Raw genomic sequence first — 22,752 nt, 5'->3', positions numbered from 1 at the left:
TACGATTTAAGGGGGAACATGTTTGTTGTGTTTTCATTAAGAAAAGTCCTTTCAGTCACCACTTTTATTTTCCGATAACACAGGTGTGGCTCATAATGTGGAGAAATGAAAACGAAACTTAACATTTGTGACCGGGCAGTTTAATTACTGAGTGGGTATGCAGTTATTTCAGCAGGTCCACTCGAGGCGTGGTATTGGGAGCTTGTTAATTTCTACAACAGCTGGACTGCGGGCTTCAGATCCATCCTGTTCTTGTTTCCTTTGCGCAGATAAAGGTGAGACCTCCGCGAGGACCTGAACACAACACACAGAGAAGAAGAAGATGTCTGAGGCAAGGTAAGGCGGCTCATGGTGCACGGAAAACTTTTAGAGTGCATGTAGTAAAATACATATATGTACTGATTAAGTGACAGCTAGAACAAAACACGGAAGAAACTATTTTAAAGACACACCCAGCGACTTTAAAAGAATCGTTGGAGGAACAGGACCACTTTACTTCTACGTATCTACTCTTTCACTTTAATCAGCTGCAGTTCCGGTTACATCCAAGTTTTTATGTTAGATTTAATTTTAAAAACTTGTGATGGGACTGCTGGTTTTTACACGAAAACGTGTCTCTTTGTTAGTGGTTAGACTTTTAGCTTTTTCATATTTTAATCTTTTAAACCTAAAAAAAAAAAAAAAAAGTAAAAAGTACAAATATGCAATATTTGTACTTCCCCCCCCCCCCCCGAAAAGGTAAAGACTCTTTACACTATTTAAAACTGGCAAGTTTATTTACAGCAAGGAATGAATAAAATAAAACCTGTACAATAATTTTGGCATGTAATACGTGTTCATAAATTATGTAAAGTATGTTCAAAGGACTGCACGGTGGTTAACACTGTTGCCTCACAGCAAGACGTTTCTGAGTTCAATTCCACCACATTTCCCGTGACCTGACACTGAGTGCACTGTTTAAATTTAAGACCAAAGGGAACATATGGTTAATCTTTGCAGTAGAGTCTTGTAAATAAACATCATACAGTGCTGTTGCTTTTGAAGCATTAGGAAGAACATCACAAGTTTTCATTCAAAATATGGTTAGTTAGCCTCAATTTAGATCAAGGTGGTATACAGTTTAAAATACTGTTTGCGTCAAAATGTCCATAACAATTTTGGGCATCACAGGACAGTCTGAGGTGCAACCTGGTGGTGTCGGATGGACAGAAACATATTTTATGACTATTTTTTATTTAACCGTAGGTAATTCCATTGGGACTCAGTGTGTAATCTACAAGAGAGACCTGCTTCATAAACATAATGACCCAGAGATCTTCTTTTGATTAAGGTTAAGCGAATGTGGAGCCTGTCAGTGGTATCAGTTCCTTCATCTTACAGGAACTGCCTCCATACTCTCGCCCCATAAGGCCAGTCATTGTCGTGCAGCAGGAGAACCCTAGGATCCATATGGATACATAATGGCTGCCAGGGTGTCATTTTTGAGCCTGTGGAGGTGTTAGAAAAATGACAAATGACAAATGGAGACCAAGCAGAGGTGTAAAGCTTTACTTTACCTTGCAAGAGGAGTAACAGCATATATAGAGTCTATGCAGTATATACAGAAACATAAATTAGTCTGTCCGTCCCTCTTTATACACAGTGTTGGGAAGGTTACTTTTAAAATGTATTCCACTACAGATTACAGAATACATGCCCGAAAATGTGTTTTGTAACATATTCCATTACATTACTTAATGAGAGTAACGTATTCTGAATACTTGGGATTACTTAATATGTTATCATGATTTTTATAACTACATGAATGTAGTATTGCTGTGTGATTTATTACTATTACTTAAGGTTACTCGCCATACCAATTATTCTGCACGTGTATAAAACAGGTCCGCGGCTCCGAATCATAGTAAACCGACCTCTGGCTAATACGTCGGGCTCGTAGCCGAAAACTAGCTTTACTTTGTTGTCTGGGTCGACTTTGCTAGTGACAGACAGAGAGAGGCGTTGAAAGGCTTTGGAGGAAAACACGAACACAGCGTACAGTCGAGTCTTAATAGCTTACTTACAACTGGGCTCATCAGGCTGTCTTTTTGGCTGCAGTGGTTATTATTATATTTGCATGCTTCCATCTCAGGTTTCTGCTCGGTGACAGCTCGTACTTTTCGACTGTCCTTTTTCTCCCTCCTTCACGCTCACAGACACATAACGGGTATGGCAGTCCATTCTCCCTGCAGCACTGACTACACTGCCCATGAGGCTACATTCTGTAGGGCTATGCCTGTAACACTCTGGCTATTATCTTCATATTAGATCATTTTTTGAATAATCATTTAAAACCAATTTTTCACGTCATTATGCGGGCCACAAATAGAGCTGACATGGGCCGCGAGATTGAGACACAGGCATTAGAGCCTCTTAATGCGTGTTTTGTTTGGGTTTCCACAGGCGTGGACTTACCAAAAATAGAGAGGGCATAGCCTAACATATGAAACAGGAAAAGGCCGCTGTGTAATCCATTTATTTCAACAAAGTAACTGTATTCTGAATGCCACCTTTTTAAACGGTAACTGTAACAGAATACAGTTACTCATATTTTGTATTTTAAATACGTAACGCTGCTACATGTATTCCATTACTCCCCAATACTGTTTATACACTTAGCCCCGCTCCCTAGTGACACAACATAAAGAATTCCTTCCCCATATGAGGAGATGTTTAAACAAGAGAAACTAGTGGGAGAAAATGTGTTTGCGACGAGTGTTAGCTATGTTTAGCTGGTTCATCATGTATTGTATAGCACAACTGATTGAAAATCAAATATTGCATAACTCTTCCAGCATTTTTCATCAAAAGGTCTGTGTATCCCTCCATGGATATGCCTCCCCAGACCCACCACCAAACTGGTCATGCTGAACAATGCTCTCCAAGGCTTCTCCAGACCCTTTCATGTTTGTCACATGAGCTCTAATCTATGAAAAGCATAGGATACCAATGGTGGACCTGCAATTTCTGGTATTAAATGGCAAATGGCAGTAAGGCTCCATGGTACCAGGCAATGAGTACAGGGCCCACCAGAGAACTTCAGGCTCTTAGGCCCCCCTCATGAGGTCTGTTTCTGATTGTTTGATCAGAGAAATTCACGCTTGTCTCCTGTTAAAGGTCATATTGGGGATCTAACTGGGCTTGTCCGATTCCTACTTGCAAAAAGGAACATATACCAGTCCTGCTGATGGGTTGAGGGCAGTTAGAAAAGATGAGGAGGGTAAAGATTTTATCTTTATCAGAAAAGAAATTATGAAATCTACATTGATTATTTATTTACTTGTTTTTTTCATTCATTCATTTTGTAAATACTCTGCAGTTGGTTTTTATTACGGTAAATCTTAACTGGATCTAATGTTTTCATTGGGTTAGGGTTAAATTTAAAATACAAATGGCAAATTCAGTTAAGATGTTATTAATATTAACTAAAATCTTGTAGCAACATTGTGATGCCTAAAATATGCTTCTAGTGATAACTTTAGATAAATGGATATATTCCCCTAACTAAACTACTATTACATTGTCTAGATCATAGGTGTTAAACTCCACTCCTCGAGGGATAGTGTCCTGAAACTTTTCTGTGTGTCCCTGCTGCAACACACCTTAATAAAATTAGTAGGTCATTAACAAGACTCGATAGAACTTGACTGCATGCTAAGGTGGCAGTTCAGCCATTTGATTCATGTTACAGCAGCTCATGAGTGAATGAACATGGTGCAATAACAGTACTTTTAGAAGTACAATTTTCCAAACACTTACATTTACTTAAATTTATTTAACATTACTTGAGTAGGGTAAGATTTGCCACTTCTGCATGCAGTCGAGTCTGTTAAGGTTCAAAATATTGGGGATGGAGACAAGAGAAAAAACCACAATAACAACACTGGTCCGGCCGGGTTGAGTCAAACGATGATTTTAATGAACACACGCGTGGGAGATGGACACTGATGCAGACAGCCTCAAAATCTCAAAATGGTGGAGCATTGCTCAAACTTTTATAGCCTCTGGTGCCTCCACCTTATCATACAAAGCCTAAACATTCACATGCTTTCTCTCACACAGCGCCTAAGCTACGACCTTGGCTCCCTGTTTATCTGCTCCTGCTGAAATGGGGCAGAAAACTCCAGCACACTCTGTTCTCTTCTACTCAGACAAATTAGATTTCTTATAACTCAGCAGTATAATGCATCATAAAACAATATCATTCATTCACAACAAGTCAGCAGTTTAATGTAATGCAAATCAGTTTAACTAATGCAATAGTTATCAGCTTCTTCTAATTCAGGAGAATAATGCAAACTAAAACTACATAATAATTCACAATCTTTAATTAGGGGTATAACATGGCATAAAATAATATTATAATCTAACAAGTCCTATAGAGTCTTGCTAATGACCAGGTGTGTTGCAGTGGGGTCACATTTAAAAGTTTCAGGACAGCAGCCGTCAAGGACTGGAGTTCGACACCTCTAGTCTAGATGGTCATTTATCACACCAATGCAAAAAAACCAAAAGAAAAACAAAACCATTTTAGTACTTTTTGGCAACTGGAGAGCAATAGATCAACAGATCAATGCCTGTGAAGTACTTTAAATCTTAGTAGAGTCTCTACTCCCATAAAATCTGTAATTCATATGTTTATTTTCTTAATCACTTGTCTAGGTAAGGATTTAAAATTCATTAATTATTCACACAAAACCCAGTATTACATATATCAACACTCAAAATTTGACATTTATTAAATATGTTGAAATGTCATCTTTACAACCATGTTTTATTGTGGAATTTTAGTTCAGAGCCTCATCATAAATTCTGCTAGTATGCTTATCTTATCTGCTCTCTGCTCTGCTCAACCCCATGCTCTTCCTGCATACCTGTTGAAGTTATCACGTGTATGTGGGATGACCCTATCAGAGCGTTAGGTGTTTGTTCAGATAAGTGGCTGTAGCCAGAGCAAAAAAATTATGCAACACATATCTAATGAGAAAAATATCTGAACAGTACTTACTATTACCTTTGGAGACACTGTTAATGGTTATGTGACCTTAACCCAACTGTATTAACGTAAAACTTCATGAAATTGAGTAAAATGCTTTTCATTGAGGGTTTAAATTTTTTTTTTAAGTTTTAAAAAAAACTTTTATCTTTGCAGATTATATATAACAAGCAGGAAATAAAACCATATTTAGGTGGGTAGGAACTCTAACCATACCATTTCTTTTTTTGAATTTTTTCATTGTCAATTATGTAAATTCTGTGTTTGTTGGTCATCATAAATCCATTTACATGAAGACATGGTCTTGGAAACACCGTGTGGAGTTAGCATGTTCTCCCTGTGTTTGCATGCGCTTTCTTCAGATACTCTGGCTTCCTCCCAGAGTCCAAAGACATGCAGTCAGTGGGGTTAGGTTAATTGGTAACTCTAAATTGTTCATAAGTGTGAATGGCTGCCTGTTCCTATGTGTTAGCCCTGCAACAGGCTGGTGAACTGTCTAGTGTGTATTATACTGCGGTAGGCTCCAGCCCCCCGATAAAGGATAAGTGGAAGAGATAGATTTATTATGTACTACCAAGTACGGAGAGTTATAACATGATAAAAACAAAGTTAAAAGAAAGCAGCAAAGGGTATGTTCTGGTATGTGATATGATAAGTTTTTCTTAGCCATTCCTTTAAAATGTGATTTTTAAAAAAGAAACCATAAAAAAACTCTGGATTTTTTTCTTTTTCCAGCTGATAATTGAAGTCAACAAAAACCTCAGGATGTCAGAAACAAGGTAAAGTAAAAAACAAAACAGTTATGCTGAAGTATTAGCAAAAATGGTAATACTTAAATCTACTATATTAACAAAAATAATCACAGTCATATTCTAAGGATATTCAAATATGGAACAAGTCCAGATGTTTTTTCTACTGTCAACACATAACACATATACATAGGGAAATCAAAGACTGCAATGAATTATATGTATTTATTGTAGCTTCATACACTGTAATCACAACACTATACCACAAGAGGACAGTATTTGAAAGACTTCCAGATCCTTTATCTTACACCCCAGCAGCTTTTACCTAATGCTGTCAAAGGAAACCTATATAAGAAATCAAATGCATATCTCACCTTGGACAACACAGGGACAGCGTTAAAAACAGAGGTGTGACTGTCAGCATTTTTACACACCAGAGAAGGAGAAAGGACGGTCTGTAAGGGATACAAGTTACAATTTACACTTTCACTACTATCACTTTTAGATAAATCTGTGTTTTAAATATGCAGACATCCGTCTTATTATCATGAATCAAGGAAGAGCATTTCAATTTCATTGCTGAATTTGCATTAGCAATTATAAAGTCATATTACTGGCAGTGGCTGAATCATATCATAGAATACTTTGAATTCAATTCAATTCAATTTTATTTATATAGCGCCAAATCACAACAACGGTCGCCTCAAGGCGCTTTATATTGCACAGTAGATTGTACAAAAATAGATACAGAGAAAAACCCAACAATCATATGACCCCCTATGAGCAAGCAATTTGGTGGCAGTGGGAAGGAAAAACTCCCTTTTAACAGGAAAAAACCTCCGGCAGAACCAGGCTCAGGGAGGGGCGGGGCCATCTGCTGCGACCGGTTGGGGTGAGAGAACCCTTTTAGCACCCTGAGTTCTATTAGTAATTTAAATTTGGTTATTACTGCTCTTTGGGACCTTGGGGGTGCCTGTTGATATATCAGTCAATAAATAAGAGTATTCAGAAAGCGCAACTCCTCCCGATGGGCAAGAGCTATACTAAAACTTTTTTTTAATACAGTGGGATCAAGGTCAAGATTTAGTGAAAAAAGGAAACTGAAATCTGTCTTTAAACAACAACAAAAATTCTTCTTCAGATATTCATGTACATGCAGATGATGTTTTAAAACATACTTATTGCAATTCAAACATGTATAAAAGTAGCATTATTCTTCCATTGCCCTGTGTCCCATTCAGATTTAGTTAATAGAGGAATTTGTTAACTAGCCCTAAGGTCTAAGGGTAAACCGTCTTTTACGCTTCATTTTACTGAACACTGAGGTGTTTTGTGTCATTAAATAAAGAGTAGAGGAAAACCCAGGAGTACAGGAGTTCAATACTTCCGGCTGTCACTGTCAGTATAGGGTTTTCAACCATGTATTAGAAATAACCATTTTATTTACAGTTATTTATTTGTCCAATTGTCCTGCTTGAAAAAAACGAAAGAAAAAAGAAATTCAAATTATTCTGATGGTCAATGTTAAAAATTCTGATTCACTGAAATACATAGCAGTAAACAATTTACTGTGCATGTTTCAGTAAATGAGGCAAATTGTTGTTTTGTGTTATAGCAAAAGGTTCAACGAGGCCTTGTGCACATACATCACAGAAACATTAGGCCACATTGAGACAGTAGGAACTTTCTGCAAGACATTCCCTAAATGGATGGAAGCAAGGAAGACTGAGTTGGAAAAGCTCAACAAGATGTTGAGTCCAGAGAGCAAACATGCAGAGTTGGAGAAGGAGCTGGACGAAGTGTTAAAAAACACTTTGGATGGTCTGGAGAAGCTTGACCTCTTCTTGGATGCAGTGGAGAAGCTTGCAGTGACCTCACTGAATGTGTTCACTCAAAACCAGGTGGTACAGCTGCCCAAAGACAGTGAACATGTTCAAATTGTCATCATACATGCAAAACTGATCTGCCCTCTGCTACTGGAGTTTAAAAGAGATGCAAAAGTCTTCTTCCTTCCCAAACTTCAGAATTTGGAGGTGCTGAAATATCAGTTTGACAGATACGTACAAGTCTCCAAGATAATCTGTGACAGATTTGAAAAAAGGTAAACGACATCATGAACAACAGAATTCCTCTGATTCAAATAAAAAAGAAACTATGCACTTTATATAAAACATTAACATATTTCATATTGTGTCTCTAAAATCAGCATCAGTGCCTTTCCCTTGATGATGAATGAAGTTCACGTAGACATCAACACTGATTTGCCTGAAAGTGACATACAAGACATGCTTTGTCGTATTAACCAGCTCAATGAAATCCGGTAGGAATGTCTTAATTACGTTGTTAGACCTCCCTCATGTTTGCTAGAAAGTACATTTTATAAGAAATATGTCATTTTCTTCTTTTCAACAGCCTTGATTTTGTAGGCCATAATGACAAAGTGAAAAGATGCTTTTAGACAGTGTTGTGAAGGTTACTTTTAAAATATATTCCACTACAGATTATAGAATACATGCCCCAAAATGTATATTGTAACCTATTCCGGTAAGTTATTCAATGTGAGTAACATTCTGAATACTTTGGATTACTTAATATATTGTCATGCTTTTTACAACTACATGAGTGTATTATTGCTGTGTGATTTTATTACTATTACTGAAGGCTACTTGCCACTGAGCTAACATTGTTAACTGGCGTTAGTTCATAGACTTTCAGAACTGCACATGATTATTTGCAGCTAGCAGGTTGTTAATGCTGTCCATCAAGTCTATGAACTAACCTCAGCTAACGCCAGCTATCAATTTTAGCTTGGTGGCGAGTAGCCTTCAGTAATAGTAATAACTCACACAGCAATAGCACATCGAAAACCCTGAAGTGGCACATAACCCAGGTAGCTACCACAACTAAAACAAGGTAGCTGCAGTAGGCTAACATAAGTAAACAACTTACTTAGATGTTTCTTTAGGTTGGAGTCTTTTGACGCTGAGAGCAGCTTGGTTTCTGGCAAACAGAGTTTGCATTGAACGGTCAGATTTTGCCCACCGCTTTTTTGTTTAAATATGAAATGGTGTCGGAATTTCCGTGTAAGAAATGCATTCCTGTTCATGCACTGCTGGCTCCTTTGTGCTAGTTAGGGTTTTGCCAATGTGTGGAATTACCAAAATTAGAGAGGGGATAGCTGAACATATGAAACAGGAAAAGACCTCTGTATAATCCATTTATTTCAACAAAGTAACTGTATACTAATTATCACCTTTTTAAACGGTAACTGTAACGGAATACAGTTACTCATATTTTGTATTTTAAATACCTAACACCAGTACATGTATTCTGTTACTCCCCAATGCTGCTTTTAGATATATTTTTCTATTTACCTATAACCTCAGGTTTAAACAGTCTACTTGTGTCTGCCACTGAGAAGCTATCGTTGTTTTTTGTTTTATTGAGCCAGGAAGTCTTTCCACTGTTCTAGGGAATGTTTGAAGCTTTTGAAATTTATTTGAAGCTCGATCTGTATTTCACTTTAAATTTATCATGGATATCTACAGAGATTTTGCTACTGTTGATTTTCTGAGCTGGACTCATGTTCTTGATATATCTCAATCATCTTTATAGACAAAAGGACATATTTGAACCACATGCAAATCTATCCATCCATTTTCCTCCACTTATCTAATTCAGTTTAGCAGGGGGATTGGAGCCTATCCCAGCTACCATAGGGCAAGTGCAGGGTACACCCTCGACAAATCGGCAGTCTGTCACATTGTTTTCAAATTTAAAAAATAAATATTTTAATTTTATGAGAATATTTTATTTTTATTTTAAATGTAAATATTTTGTTTTTATTTTATTTTACATTGTTCTTGTCTACTTTTTAACTAATCACTCTCAATTAACAGAATAAAATAAAGTTTAAAACTTTCCTCTTCTTTACTAAGGATGGACACAAACTTCCGGATGGTGTTTTTATTCCAGGAAAAGTCCTGTTCTGGCTTCATCAAAGAGGTCCAAAACCGACAGCCGAGGATGCTGAAGTTTCTAGAAGACCTGGAGCAGTGTGCTGTTCAGTTAGATAGAATGAATAAGGGAGCAAAAATCTCTAGCATAACAGGCAGCTCAGTGGGAGCAGTTGGAGGTGTGCTGTCCATTGTTGGTTTGGCGTTAAGTCCTGTAACAGCAGGCGCATCTCTGGGTCTGTTAATAGGTGGGACAGCAATGGGAATCTTGAGTGGAACCAACAGTGCTGTGACCACATTCACAGAGATTGGAGTTAATCACAAGCAGAGAAACAAAGCCAATGATGTACTCCAAAAGTTCAGGAAAGATGTGCAAAGTATTCAGGATTGTCTGGGAGAGGTAATCAATCAACCAACTGCTGACATAGAAATGGGTTTTTATAAAGATATGTGCATTGGCTTTAAACAAGTTAGGTCAGTTGGACAGAGGATTCGATCACTGGTTAAAGATGCTTCAGATGTTAAATTGATAAAATCTAAAAACCTGATTGCAGGTTGTGGCAAGATGGTGGCTCAGGAAAGTAAAGCATTAAGTAATGCACCCAAGATGGCTTCGGAAATCCCAGAAGTGGGTCAGGCAGCATTCAAAGGTTCCCTTGCTCTCTCTAAGACAGCCAGAGCTGGTGCAATTGCACTAAATGCTTTATTTCTTGGCATGGACATCTACTCCATTTGTCAAGACAGCATCAGTCTGGCTAAAGCCAACAAAACTGAAATCTCACAATTCATCAGAGCAAGAGCTGCACTTTGGAGCTCAGAAATAGACTCATGGCAAAAGATCTGTAACTCTCTGAATGAAGGTCTGAAGACAGAAGACAAAAAGAAAGCTTTCCTAGAGATTCCATTTTATACAGCAATGAAGAGACAAGTACAGAAAAAACAGTCTGTGTCTTTTGAGAACAAACAAAGGGAGAGAGAACTGAAATTCCAAAAAGAATTTTATTTAATTATGGTGGTTCTAGGAGGCTTATTAGGGTTTGCTGCATGGGTCTGTGGCGCATTTAGCAATTAGACATGAGAGTACTTAAGGTGAGGCCAAAGAGTATAAAAGTGTGCCACTTTGTCTTTGGTCTTAGTGGCTAGTGTGTGGACCTATGTGGAAATTCTGACTGATTTCTTGAGCTATACTCTCTTTCTTGGTCAGGACCAAAGTTTTGCTAACATCTTTCTTGAAATAGCAGCGTAGCAATATTAATTTAGACTTTGTAATAATTTGTTTTGTTTCTGATTAAGACAGACAAGTTCACTTATAACTTGTCTTTCTCTTAAATATTTACCCACCAATAAAAGCAAAAACAAATAACAAATATTTTACTTCAAAAAATATATAAATCGCTTTTCCACCAAGGATGGACCCAAACTTGGATGCTGCTTTTGTTCCAGGAAATGCCATGTTCTCACTTCATTAGTGAACTGAACAAACGACAGGACAACATGATGCAGTTTCTTAGAGCAGTGTGCTGTTCAAAACCCTGCTTGTTCCACAAAGATGGTGCTGCACGAAAGTAAAGTAATAAGTAATGCATTTAAGATGGCTTCAGAAATCCCAGTGTGTCAGGCAGCATTCAGAGGGAGCATTCACTTGCTCTCTCTATCTAGAGCTAGAGCTGGTGCCATTGCATTCAGTGATTTTTTTTTTTCTTTTCACTGGCATGATGTCTTCATCTGTAAAGACAGCATCAGTCTAGCTAAAGGCAACAAAAGTTTTATCAGAGCGAGAGCTGCACTTTGGAGCTCAGAAATGGGATCATGGCAGAAGATCTGTGACTCTCTGCATTAAGGTCTGGAGACATCAGAGAAAAAGAAATCTAGAAGCACCATTTTTTTCCAGAGATGAAGAAATAAAAACCAGACGGTCTATGTGTAAGAAAATGAGTCACAAAAGAGGACTTTATTTATTTATTGCAGTTCTAGGAGGGTTACTGGGGTTTGTTATATGGCTGTGTGGTACATTCACCGTTAGAGAACTTAAGTTGAAAGAACAGAGAAGGCCACTGGGACAGTTTGGCAGTATCCTTTGCGTGTCTTTAGACTTGGACTAGTGTCCAAAACACTAGATCAGCAAAAACATCAGAATATACACTCTTTTCCTCATTAATGATGCCTAATGATGAAAAACTAGGGATTCTACACTTGCCATTTTATCCTTTTATAAAGAGTTAGATTTTTAGAGAAAAACAAATTAAACTTTCGTCTGATCAAAGTGAAGCATAAATTTGAGTTATAGGGTAATCGATCAGTAAACAGACAGGACTGCATTAGATGGGAAAACTGAACCACAGTGTGCTCCACTGTTTTCTAAATGTATGCTATAGTGCAAACGTCATGCAGCAATATATTTTATTAATAATATTACGGAGATATAAATGATATAAATGTGACAATGAGAAGATGAATCATATCAGAATTTTTTCCCTTTTTCTTTTGTGAATTCTGTGATTAAGTTTAAAAACTGGAATCTGCTTTTCAAAGCTTTGGTCTTAACTGATTACAGGCTGTTTACTAGCTGTGATTTTTGGTCATTAGTTTGTTTCTTTTTTTGAAATTGTATTCGCAATGTGTTTTATGCTTTACTATTTTCATTATATAGCAAGTAACATTAAGTAAAATTCAAATTATTTGTACGCTGATTCTAAATTTAATAAAGATAAATCTTATACATTTTGGAAAATTGTTTTTTTTCATTAGATTAACGGAATTAAGACTGGACTTCGGTCTTCAGTACTGTTTGGAGGGCTGGTGAAAATTAAATTAAATTAAAATTCCACCTGGTATCATCTCTGTGTTTCTGTAACATAAATAACGAGCCTACATTTTCCTCACGACACCAGCAAACAGGTCGACGGAACCTCGGTGTACCTGCATTCATCTTGCTCACCTGTTTAACCCCTGCTGCTGATTCAGGAAACATGCCCACGTTACCTGGTGATATTAATGTGGGCTACTGCTGCTCAATATAATGTTACGCCATTGCAATATTGTGCACAAAATATGCAAATGTAGTTTGTTTCCTGAGCACAGAGCTGTTGGAGCTTGTGTTTCCCTTCAGAGAGACCAATCTGGGTTAAAAAGGATAAACAGGCATTAAAAGAATCAGAATCAGAATCAGAATACTTTATTGATCCCTGGGGGAAATTATTTTTTGTTACAGTGCTCCATTTTAAACCAACATTAAGACAAGACAGACAATACGCTAACTAAGAATAGTACAATATATACATATATATACATACATACATACATAAGTCACTTATAAATAAATATTTGGAAAAGAAACATGTGTAGTTGTAGCAGCAAACAGTGTGTTAAGTGGATGCGTTGTACAAAGGAGCGATGGACACTGAGAAAACTAAAAAAGCACTTTATAAACGAACCCACTTTATCAGCAGGTGATATCTGGTCACCGACAAACAGCTTTCAAAGCCTCTGCTGAGTTTTAGTTCTCAGTGGATGGTTAAACCCTGGGTGTAATTAACTAATGTAACTGTAAAAGGCTTGTTAGAAACCATGAAACACATACCAACTTCTTGATGTTAGAGAACTAAAAATGCTCAAGAATAAGACTATAAAGGCAAGGAGGTGTCCTTTATAAAACCTGTTAATAGCACCTCTAGATTTATGTCATAGTTTATAATACAACACTTGTATTTCAGTAATAGTCTATTTATTTGAATATAGTGGTGTAAAGTTCTTACCGCTTTTTCCATGGAAACTCCACACGAGTCCAGATTTCCGAGGACACAGCTCACATGGGAGTTATCTATGGTACTCCAACACGTTCTCAGTCCCAACTCGTCAAATGTGCGACGCATGGTCAGGGTCCCTCTGCTTCACTTCACTTCACTACTCCCCTCGTGTCAAGAATTAACGTGCAGGGCACTCCTATTGAATACTGTTTTGCTCACCTAAACGTTGTTTATTGACGACAACAGATTGCCACGGAAGAGCCTGTTGTCGTTATATTTATATAGGCTATTTTCAAAATCACAGATTAAATTATATAATGTAAACAACTACCTGAGAGAAAATTATAGCAGATAAAATGAATTACAGATTATTACTTTTGTATATTGCATTGATGTTGTGAGTGATGTATGCTGGGTAATGTTACTGCTAGCACTTAGGTGACTTTATTGGACCAGTTTTATAAACTGTTCCTTTTCATAGTTGGAAATCCTTGTACATTTTTAACCTGTGGTTCTTTCTGTTACAGCTTTAACATATCTTCTCCAACTTCTCTCAATACATGCAGTCATTTTACTGTCTGCTTTGGATAATCACGCTCTTACGTATTAAAAAAATAAAAATAAAAAAATCAATAAAACAGAACAACTGTAATATTAGGCAAAACATTTTCGGTGCTTTTAAAGAATACACAGCGACTCCCTTTTTTTGATAAAGTGTTTTTTCATATTAGATCAGCGGCAGTGACGTCATCATACTCGATCATATCACAGGTAACTAAGAATGTGAATCTGTAGATTTTTTTCTTTTATTTTTGTAATTTAAAACAAAAACTACAGAAAGAGTGAGCTCACAAGGTTGCTTTTAGCAGTTCTATGGGTGAAGATTACTAATTTCGTGCAACAGCAAATGACTTAACATTTAAGTGCATATATCTTGCCACACCACATGTGCGGTAAGCTAGCTAAATTAGTTTCTGTTAGCCAATTCAAGAGAACGTGTTGTTATGAGATAACAACAGAAGTGGGCGTGATTTCTCTGTAGCGTTTATTAGGAGTGAAAGCAAAACCAACCAAACTTATCTGTATGTGACGACATCAACCTGTATCTGAACACAGCCAAGACCAAGGAGATGGTAATCGACTTCAGAAGAACAAAGCGATCTGAGCACTCTACCCTCTACATTGATGGAGAGGAGGTAGAAAGGGTAGAAAGCTTTAAATTCACATCTTGGCCGACCTTACCCGGTCCACAAACATTTCCCACCAGGTAGGGAAAGCACAACAAAGGCTGTACTTCCTCAGGAAACTACGCCAGGCCCAATTACCCCAGAGACTGCTAGTAAACTTCTACTGCTCCACCATTGAGAGCCTTCTGCTGCACACTATGGTTCAACTGCTGCACTGTGGAGGACAAGAGGAAACTGCAGCGGGTGGTGAGAGCAGCAGAGCAGGCAACTAGCACTTCACTAACCCCCCTCAGAGACATTTATACTGGCAGACTTCAGCAGATATCGAGTATCATCATCAAAGACCCCTCGCACCCTGGACACTCCCCCCCCACCCCACCCTTCCCTTTGGTAAACGCTACAGGTCCATCAGGTCGAATACAAACTCAACAGAAGTTTTTACCCACAGGCTGTTAAACATGGCCTACCTCCTGATTGGAGGTTAACTGCACTGCCAATACTCATGGACATTACATCTTATTTATAATCCGTATTTCTATTTATACTTTAATGCAACCAACATTCCTACCTCTTTAAACTGTATTTATTATAACTTTATTTAGTATAGTGGCAACAGCACCCCCCCAACACACACACACTCAATGTGCAATACCACTGATCACACTGCACCTCTCAATGCACCTGCTCCTCAGATGGCATGTAAATGTATGTGTATATATATGTAAGCCTGAATGTGGAAATATGTGTGTGTATGTATGTATGCATACATATATGTATATATGCATATATGTATGTATGTGTGTGTATGTTTGTATGGGTGTATCCATATGTTTGCAGGTGTAACTTGTACATATCTTTCTTGTGTAAATATAAATTTGTCTGTGTTATTGTGTAGATACTTACGCTATTGTGTAGTTCACACACATGGAGAAATGCCAAACTGCGTTTCACTGTTCTTGTAACAGTGACAATAAAAAGCTATTCTATTCTATTCTCTTACGTATTAAAAAAAAAACCTAATAATAAAATCAATAAAAAGAACAACTGTAATATTAGGTAAAACATTTTTGGTGCTGTTCAAGATTACACGGTGACACCCTTTTTTTTTTTTTAGTGTTTTTTCATATTAGATCAGCGGCAGTGTCTGCAGAATTTTTTCTTTTATTTTTGTAATTTAAAACACAAAAAATACAGAAAGAGTGAGCTCACAAAGTTGATTTTAGCAGTTTTATGGGTGAAGATTAGCAATTTCGTGGAACAGCGAATCACTTAACATTTAAGTGCATATATCTTGCCACACCACATGTGCGGTAAGCTAGCTAAATTAGTTTTTTGTTAGCCAATTCAAGAGAACGTGTTGTTATGAGATAACAACAGAAGTGGGCGTGGTTTCTTTGTAGCGTTTATTAGGAGTGAAAGCAAAACCAACCAAACTTACCTGAATGAAGGTTTTAAAACAAGCTCCTCAACCATACCAACTGATATCTCTGCTTAACTTAAAACAATTTTAAATCTTTTTTTCTGTCAAACAACATAAACCAGAGGAAAACAGTGCTCGTGAAGACGTGAAGGCAAAGGATGTCGGGGAAAAGGTAAAGTGAAAACTATCTGCGCTACAGCTGGCCATATTATATACTGCAAAAACACAAGTATGATCTGCACAAGTAATTATATTTAATGAAAAGCCAGAAAATATGTTTGTCTTATTCAGTTTTTGTATGCAAATAATAAGAATGAAGAATGAAGTTAAATATTTTCAGCATAATCATAGAATGAGGAAAAATAATTATTTTCTGTTTTGTTTTGACTCCGTATCAGCCGAGATAAATCAACATACAGACAGTATTGTTTTGTCTTATAGAAAGGAGCAACAGACGGCCTTATGCCGCTACATCACAGACACCCTGACCTACATCCACACAGTGACAGGATTCTGTGAGGGGTTCTCTAAATGGCTGCTGTGGACAGAGACTGAGTTAGACACCTTGATGGATATCAAAGATGGCATTGACGCACTAGACCTGAAAATCACACATGTTTACAATTCAGAGGAAAAATGCACGGCCTTTCTGAAATTCATAAAGAACAAAGTAAGTGCAGATAGCAGGCGTGAAAAGCTGGAGAAGGAGCTGACTGAAGTGTTGGAGTACGTTTTGAGAGGCCAGGAGAAACTCGAGCCTTTCTTGGATGCAGTGGAGAAGCTGGCAGTCACCTCACTGCAAGTATTTAGAGAAAACCAGGAGTTACACCTGCCTGAAGGGATCAGACTTGAACATATTCAGTCTGTCATCAGTGCTGCACAACAAATCTGCCCTCTGCTGCTGGAGTTTAAAAGAGATTCAAAAGTCTTCTTCCTCCCCAAACTTGAGAATGTGGATGTGCTGGCATATCAGCTGGACAGATACATAGTGACCACCCATGAGAAGCTGGAGGAAAGGTAACATCTAATAAAGAGCACATTTTGTTTTGAAGCAAGAACACATAAGAAGTGTAACTGTTTCTTCCACAGTGCCATAAATGATATCTAGCTGAAGAGCACAAAGGCTGTGGTAGACTTGAATGTGGATTTGTCTGAGGCTGGCATACAAAGTATGCTTCATCATATTTATCTGCTTGAAGAAATCAGGTAAGTCTATCAGTACACAGCATCACTCACAAATCTTTATCTGTCAGAATAATATCTGAAATTCCATATCTCTAAAGTGAGGCGTTTATGATGCTATATATGGTCATGTGAGACATTTAAAGGAACTATTGTGAATAAATGGGTCAGCAAAAAATGGTCTTCTTATAGACTTATTTTAAATTTAGGAGTTTGTGGGGCAGCCTTTTTTTGTGTGTGTTGGTCAGTTTTCTGAGTAGCACATGGACTTGTTAATGTTTTGTTCTAATTAGTAAAATGTTAATAAAAAAACAATTCTTATATACAAAGTTTACCATGCTGGAAAGCATAAGAAGCAGCTGTCAATGTTAATTTTCCAATAAACAAAATGTTCCACAAACAAATATAAATTAATGTTAATATAACATTCATTTTTCAAAAAAGACTACAAATGGATGGTTGTTGACTAACAGTCACCATCAGATGTCAACTGCACACTCTCAGTGAAGGGGTGATTCTTCGGGCGTTTTAGTTGCTCCAACCTCTTTTGGTGCACTTGCTTGGGATGTGAGCCAGTAGTGCCTTCTTTTCACATCGCATTGTTTCCATCCTTTACTAAAATAAGGTTTTTAGTCTAACTTTAATTTTGGCATTTTCAGGATGGACCCAGACTTCCGCATGGTGTTCATGTTCATGGAAAAGGCTGGTGAGGATTTCATCAGTAAGTTTGAAGAACACCAGCCCAGGATGTTGAAGTTCCTAGATGAGCTGGAGCAGTGTGCTGTTCAGCTAGACAAGATGAGTAAGGGTTCAAAGATCTCCAGTGTGGCAGGCAGTTCAGCAGGGGCGATTGGTGGTGTGCTGTCCATTGTTGGCTTGGCGTTAATTCCTGTAACAGCAGGAGCATCACTAGCATTGACAATGACTGGTGTTGGGCTGGGAATCACCAGTGGTCTTAACAGTGCTGTGACCACTGGAGCAGAGATGAAAGTTAATCATAAGCATCAAACAAAAGCTGGTGAAGTTTTCAAGAACTTCATGGAAGATGTACAGATTCTTCAAGACTGTCTGCAAAAAGTGACCGATCAACGAGTGTGTGGAATAGAAACAAGTAAGGTAGAGATGGCTGTGGGAGTAAGAAGGATTGCATCTAAAGTTTGGACTGTTGGAAAGGGCATTTTTGACTTAGTTACTGATGCTACCTCTGCTGCCAAAGTGTTTCCGAGTGCTGGTAAAGTTTTGGCTCAGGAAGGAAAAGCATTACGTAATGCAAGCAGGCTGGCCTCAGATATCCCAGATATTGGTGAGGCAGCTCTCAAAGGATCTCTTGCTCTCTCAAAGACATCAAGGGCTGGGTTCATCGCTCTCAATGCTCTCTTCCTTGGCATGGATATTTTCTTCATCTACAGAGACGGCACCAGTCTGGCAAAAGGCTGTGAGGCAAAAGTTTCCCAGGTCATCCGAGCCAGAGCTGCACTTTGGAGCTCAGAGATCGACTCATGGCAGAAGATTTGTGACTCTCTGAAGAAAGGTCTTCGAAAATCAGAGAAAAACAAAGGCATCCTGGAAAGTCCATTTTATCCTGAGACAACAAGCTAAATCTCCATAGAAACAGAAAGTATAATCTCTGAGTAAACAGATAATACTGCAATATATGTACTGTAAGGGTTTTCTTTCTTTTCTTTTCTTTTCTTTTCAAAAGCTGGAACCAGTTTTTAAATCTCAATGTCCAATAAGTCCTTGTAATGCAATGTTTTTTAGTATGGCATTTCTTTCTTCTTTTTCTTTCTTTTTTTCTTCTTGTTAAAGTGAATACCTGTTACTACAAGCCTATCACTTCCAACAAGATAATGATTGGCATATGTTGCATTTAATCTTTATAAACCCAGTGTGTGATCACTCAAACTGGGTTTGTATGTTGTAATGTATTTTAGTTTGTTATCTCCAAAAGTTGATTCTGTTCATCTGGACGTATGATCTATCACTTCGATAATGTGTTTTGATATCTTTTTTTTAAACTCGATTAGCAAAAACAAATTTTTTTACAGTTCTTTCCAATTGTGTATACATTAAAATGGAACTATATAAGCAATTACAAAAATGTAAAGCTCATTTTAAATCACAGTTTTGTAAATCTCTGACCTCAAATGTTCATCATTTTGCACACTTGGTTCACTTCGAGGTGAACTGGCCTTCAAATCAACACTTTTGATGGTAATACTGTTCAAAAGTCTTGAGTGGCCTTTCATTTCTTTATATTTTGTTTTCAAGGTGTCAGACATTCTTGCAATTTGTTAAGTGGTCTTGAACGATTGTTTTCCAGCTTTTAAGACCTCTGAAGTATCCATCCATCTTCATCCGCTTTATCCGGGGCCGGGTCGCGAGGGCAGCAGCCTAAGCAGAGAAGCCCAGACCTCCCTCTCCCCAGCCACCTCCTCCAGCTTATCCGGGGGAACATCAAGGCATTTCCAGGCCAGCCGAGAGATATAATCTCTGCAGCGTGTCCTGGGTCTGCCCCGGGGCCTCCTACCGGTGGGACATGCCCGGAACACCTCACCCAGGAGGCATCCTTGTCAGATGCCCGAACCACCTCAGCTGGCTCCTTTCAATGTGGAGGAGCAGCGGCTCTACTCTGAGCCCCTCCTGGATGGCCAAACTTCTCACCCTATCTCTAAGGGAGAGGCCAGCCACCCTTCGGAGGAAGCTCATTTCCGCCGCTTGTATCCGCGATCTCGTTCTTTCGGTCACTACCCACAGCTCGTGGCCATAGGTGAGGGTAGGGACGTCGATCGACCGGTAAATTGAGAGCTTCGCTTTTACACTCAGCTCCCTCTTCACCACAACGGACCAGTGCAGCGTCCGCATCACTGCAGCCGCATCACTGCAGCCGCATCACTAAAGCTGCATCACCAATCCATGCAGCAGCTTCGGCAATGGAGACGCTGAACATGGTCCATTCGGACTCAGTGTCCCCAGTCTCCCTCGGAATGCTGTTGAAGCTCTGCCAGAGGTGTGCGTTGAAGATCTTGCAGACTGGGGCCTCTGCTAGACGTTCCCAGCACACCCTCACTACGCGTTTAGGTGCACCGGGTCTGTCCAGCGTCCTCCCCCGCCACCTTATCCAACTCACCACCAGGTGGTGATCAGTTGACAGCTCAGCCCCTCTCTGTACCCGAGTGTCCAGAACATATGGTCGCAGGTCTGGTGATACGATTACAAAATCGATCATCGACCTGCGGCATAGAGCGTCCTGGTGCCACGTGCACTTATGGACACTCTTATGTTCGAACAAGGTGTTTGTTATGGCCAAACTGTGATTTGCACAGAAGTCCAATAACTAAACACCGCTCGGGTTCAGATCAGGGAGGCCGTTCCTCCCAATCACGCCCCTCCAGGTCTCGCTGTCGTTACCCACATGAGCATTGAAGTCTCCCAGCAGGAAAACAGAGTCTCCAGGTGGAGCACCTTCCAGCACCCCCCCATGGACTCTAAGAAGGCTTGGTACTCTGAACTGCCACTCGCCGCATAAGCGCAGATGACAGTCAGGACCCGTTCCCCGACCCTAAGGCGCAGGGAACAAACCCTCTCATCCACCGGGAAAAACCCCAATGTACCGGCAGCAAGCCGAGGGGATATTAGAATGCCCACCCCAGCCTGCCGCCTCTCACCAGGGGAAACTCCAGACTGAGACAGAATCCAACCCCTCTCCAGGAGACTGGTTCCAGAGCCCAAGCCATGCGTAGAGGTGAGCCCGACTATATCTAGCCGGTACCTCTCAACCTCACGCACTAACTCAGGCTCCTTCCCCACCAGAGAGGTGACATTCCATGTCCCTATTGCCAGTCTTGGCAGCCGGGGATCAGTCCGCCAGGGCCTCCGCTCCTGGCCGCCGCCCGGCACACAATGCACCCGACCCCTATGGCGCCTCCTGTGGGTGGTGGGCCTGCGGGAGGATGGGCCCATGTCCCCTCTTTGGGCTGTGCCCGGCCGGGCCCTATGGACTAAGGCCCAGCCACCAGACGGTTGCCCTCGGGCACCCTCCCCGGGCCTGGCTCCAGGGCGGGGCCCCGATAACCCTATCCCGGGCAGGGTAAACTGTTCCCTTGATGTTTTCTTCATAAGGGTCTTCTGAATCGCTCTTTGTCTGGTCCCCCAGGACCAATTTGCCATGGGAAACCCTACCAGGGGGCAAAAGCCCCCAGACAACATAGCCCCTGGGATCCCTGGGACACACAAACCCCTCCACCACGATAAGGTAGCGATTCACCCCACTGCTGATGACCACTGAAGTATTCAAGCATAAAACAGGTGTCTGAATCTAAAGATGAACCAGTTTTATGTCTAAATGCTTGAATGTAAATGCAGCTTTTCATATACACAAAGCTCCCAAACATGTTTCTAGCTGGAGACCTAATTCAGAAAAAAAGCTTGTTGCAGCTGTGGCTCAGATGGCAGAGTTGGTTATCCAGTAAAAACAAGATTTCAGGTTCAGTACCCCTGTACATGTACTTTTCTTTCTGCACATGTACAGGAGTCGACAAACTGGTTAAACGTATCTGTTCGCTTAAATGACAGCAATGAACTCATGGAATGAGCAAAACACTTGAACCCCACTGCTGATGACTGTTTTCTTAGTGGGAAGTGGTTTCAGTGTCAGATGCCAGCTCTGAAGTTAAACAGAAAAAAATAAAGATAAAAAGTTACATACTAAATGACACACACACACTCATTTTCATAGCTTAGTGAGGACATCTCATTGACATAATGCTTTGCCTAGCCCCTTACCCTAACTCTAACCATCAAAAACAAATGCCTAATCATAACCCTTAGCCTAAAACTAACCATAACCTAATTGTAACCCTGACACTAAAGGTGCACTTTGAGCCTCAAAAATGCCTTCAAACAAATTTTTGATTCAAAGGAGACCAACTATTGTTACATGGCAATTACAATACATGAATTTTAAAAGTAGACCTATACTTACCCTAAATTCCTAATTCAGAAAACTAACCATTAATAAAAGAAAGCTTCTCTTGTTGCAGCTGTGGCTCATATGGTCATATGAGCACTAAAAACATGGTTTCGGGTTCAGTGCTGCACATGTACCACAGTTGGCAAACTGGTTTAATTTTTTGATAAACAGAAACATTCATGGCATGACAGGAAGGTAAAGGCAAAAACAAAACAGGCAGGTACAAATGATTTCTCTTTTTATCTTATCTTGTGCGTTTATCCTTGTGTGTTATCAAGACAGTCATTGAGGTATGTATTTAAGTACTGTTTGCGTACATTGGTAGGTGTTTCTACATCTGTTGACAGATTTCGTTCACTGTGCAAGAAAAAGTTTGAAGGTATGCAGTTTATGTAAGAGCTGAAAGGTCAGCATGCCACTCTAGATATCTTCACATTAGAGACTGATGATAGATACATTTCTTTCAGGTTAAAAGGCGTGGTGCTGGAAAGTATAGATACTGTAA

At 39.3% G+C, this 22,752-nt stretch overlaps 3 protein-coding genes across 5 annotated transcripts; all 3 read left to right on the top strand.

The window, feature by feature from the left end:
* Positions 1–12,448, top strand: LOC309704313 (uncharacterized protein). 3 transcript variants are annotated; one of them, XM_082529384.1, is made up of 6 exons: positions 1–336; positions 5,192–5,228; positions 5,771–5,814; positions 7,400–7,885; positions 7,991–8,104; positions 9,723–12,448. In XM_082529384.1, exons 3-6 carry the CDS (start codon positions 5,801–5,803, stop codon positions 10,810–10,812), a joined length of 1,704 nt encoding a protein of 567 aa, XP_082385510.1. In that variant the 5' UTR covers positions 1–336; positions 5,192–5,228; positions 5,771–5,800; the 3' UTR covers positions 10,813–12,448. The 3 variants fall into 3 exon arrangements, with proteins under 3 accessions (XP_082385510.1, XP_082385511.1, XP_082385509.1); XM_082529383.1 differs by lacking the exon at positions 5,192–5,228 and having other exon boundaries at positions 2–336; XM_082529385.1 differs by lacking the exons at positions 5,192–5,228; positions 5,771–5,814.
* Positions 12,449–16,159: 3,711 nt separating this feature from the next.
* LOC309705638 (uncharacterized protein) lies at positions 16,160–17,114 on the top strand (the record flags this gene model as incomplete). The annotated part of the gene is made up of 2 exons (XM_082531549.1): positions 16,160–16,265; positions 16,535–17,114. The coding sequence occupies exons 1-2, from the start codon at positions 16,252–16,254 to the stop codon at positions 17,112–17,114; spliced, it is 594 nt and encodes a 197-aa protein (XP_082387675.1). The 5' UTR covers positions 16,160–16,251.
* Positions 16,254–19,354, top strand: LOC309704317 (apolipoprotein L6-like). The gene is made up of 3 exons (XM_082529390.1): positions 16,254–17,110; positions 17,183–17,299; positions 17,935–19,354. Exons 2-3 carry the CDS (start codon positions 17,265–17,267, stop codon positions 18,872–18,874), a joined length of 975 nt encoding a protein of 324 aa, XP_082385516.1. The 5' UTR covers positions 16,254–17,110; positions 17,183–17,264; the 3' UTR covers positions 18,875–19,354.
* Positions 19,355–22,752: the final 3,398 nt, after the last annotated feature.

The sequence above is a fragment of the Aulonocara stuartgranti genome, assembly GCF_965226115.1.
Source record: "Aulonocara stuartgranti genome assembly, chromosome: 4".
In the NCBI taxonomy this organism is placed as follows: Eukaryota; Metazoa; Chordata; class Actinopteri; order Cichliformes; family Cichlidae; genus Aulonocara; species Aulonocara stuartgranti.
This window is presented reverse-complemented; position numbering and strand designations above follow the sequence as displayed.

Coding starts and splice junctions, on each gene's coding strand:
- LOC309704313 (XM_082529385.1), top strand. Junction 7,886..7,990: donor TGTGACAGATTTGAAAAAAG/GTAAACGACATC, acceptor CTCTAAAATCAG/CATCAGTGCCTTTCCCTTGA. Junction 8,105..9,722: donor AACCAGCTCAATGAAATCCG/GTAGGAATGTCT, acceptor TTCTTTACTAAG/GATGGACACAAACTTCCGGA.
- LOC309704317 (XM_082529390.1), top strand. CDS start 17,265: ATGCTTCATCATATTTATCTGCTTGAAGAAATCAG. Junction 17,300..17,934: donor TATCTGCTTGAAGAAATCAG/GTAAGTCTATCA, acceptor TGGCATTTTCAG/GATGGACCCAGACTTCCGCA.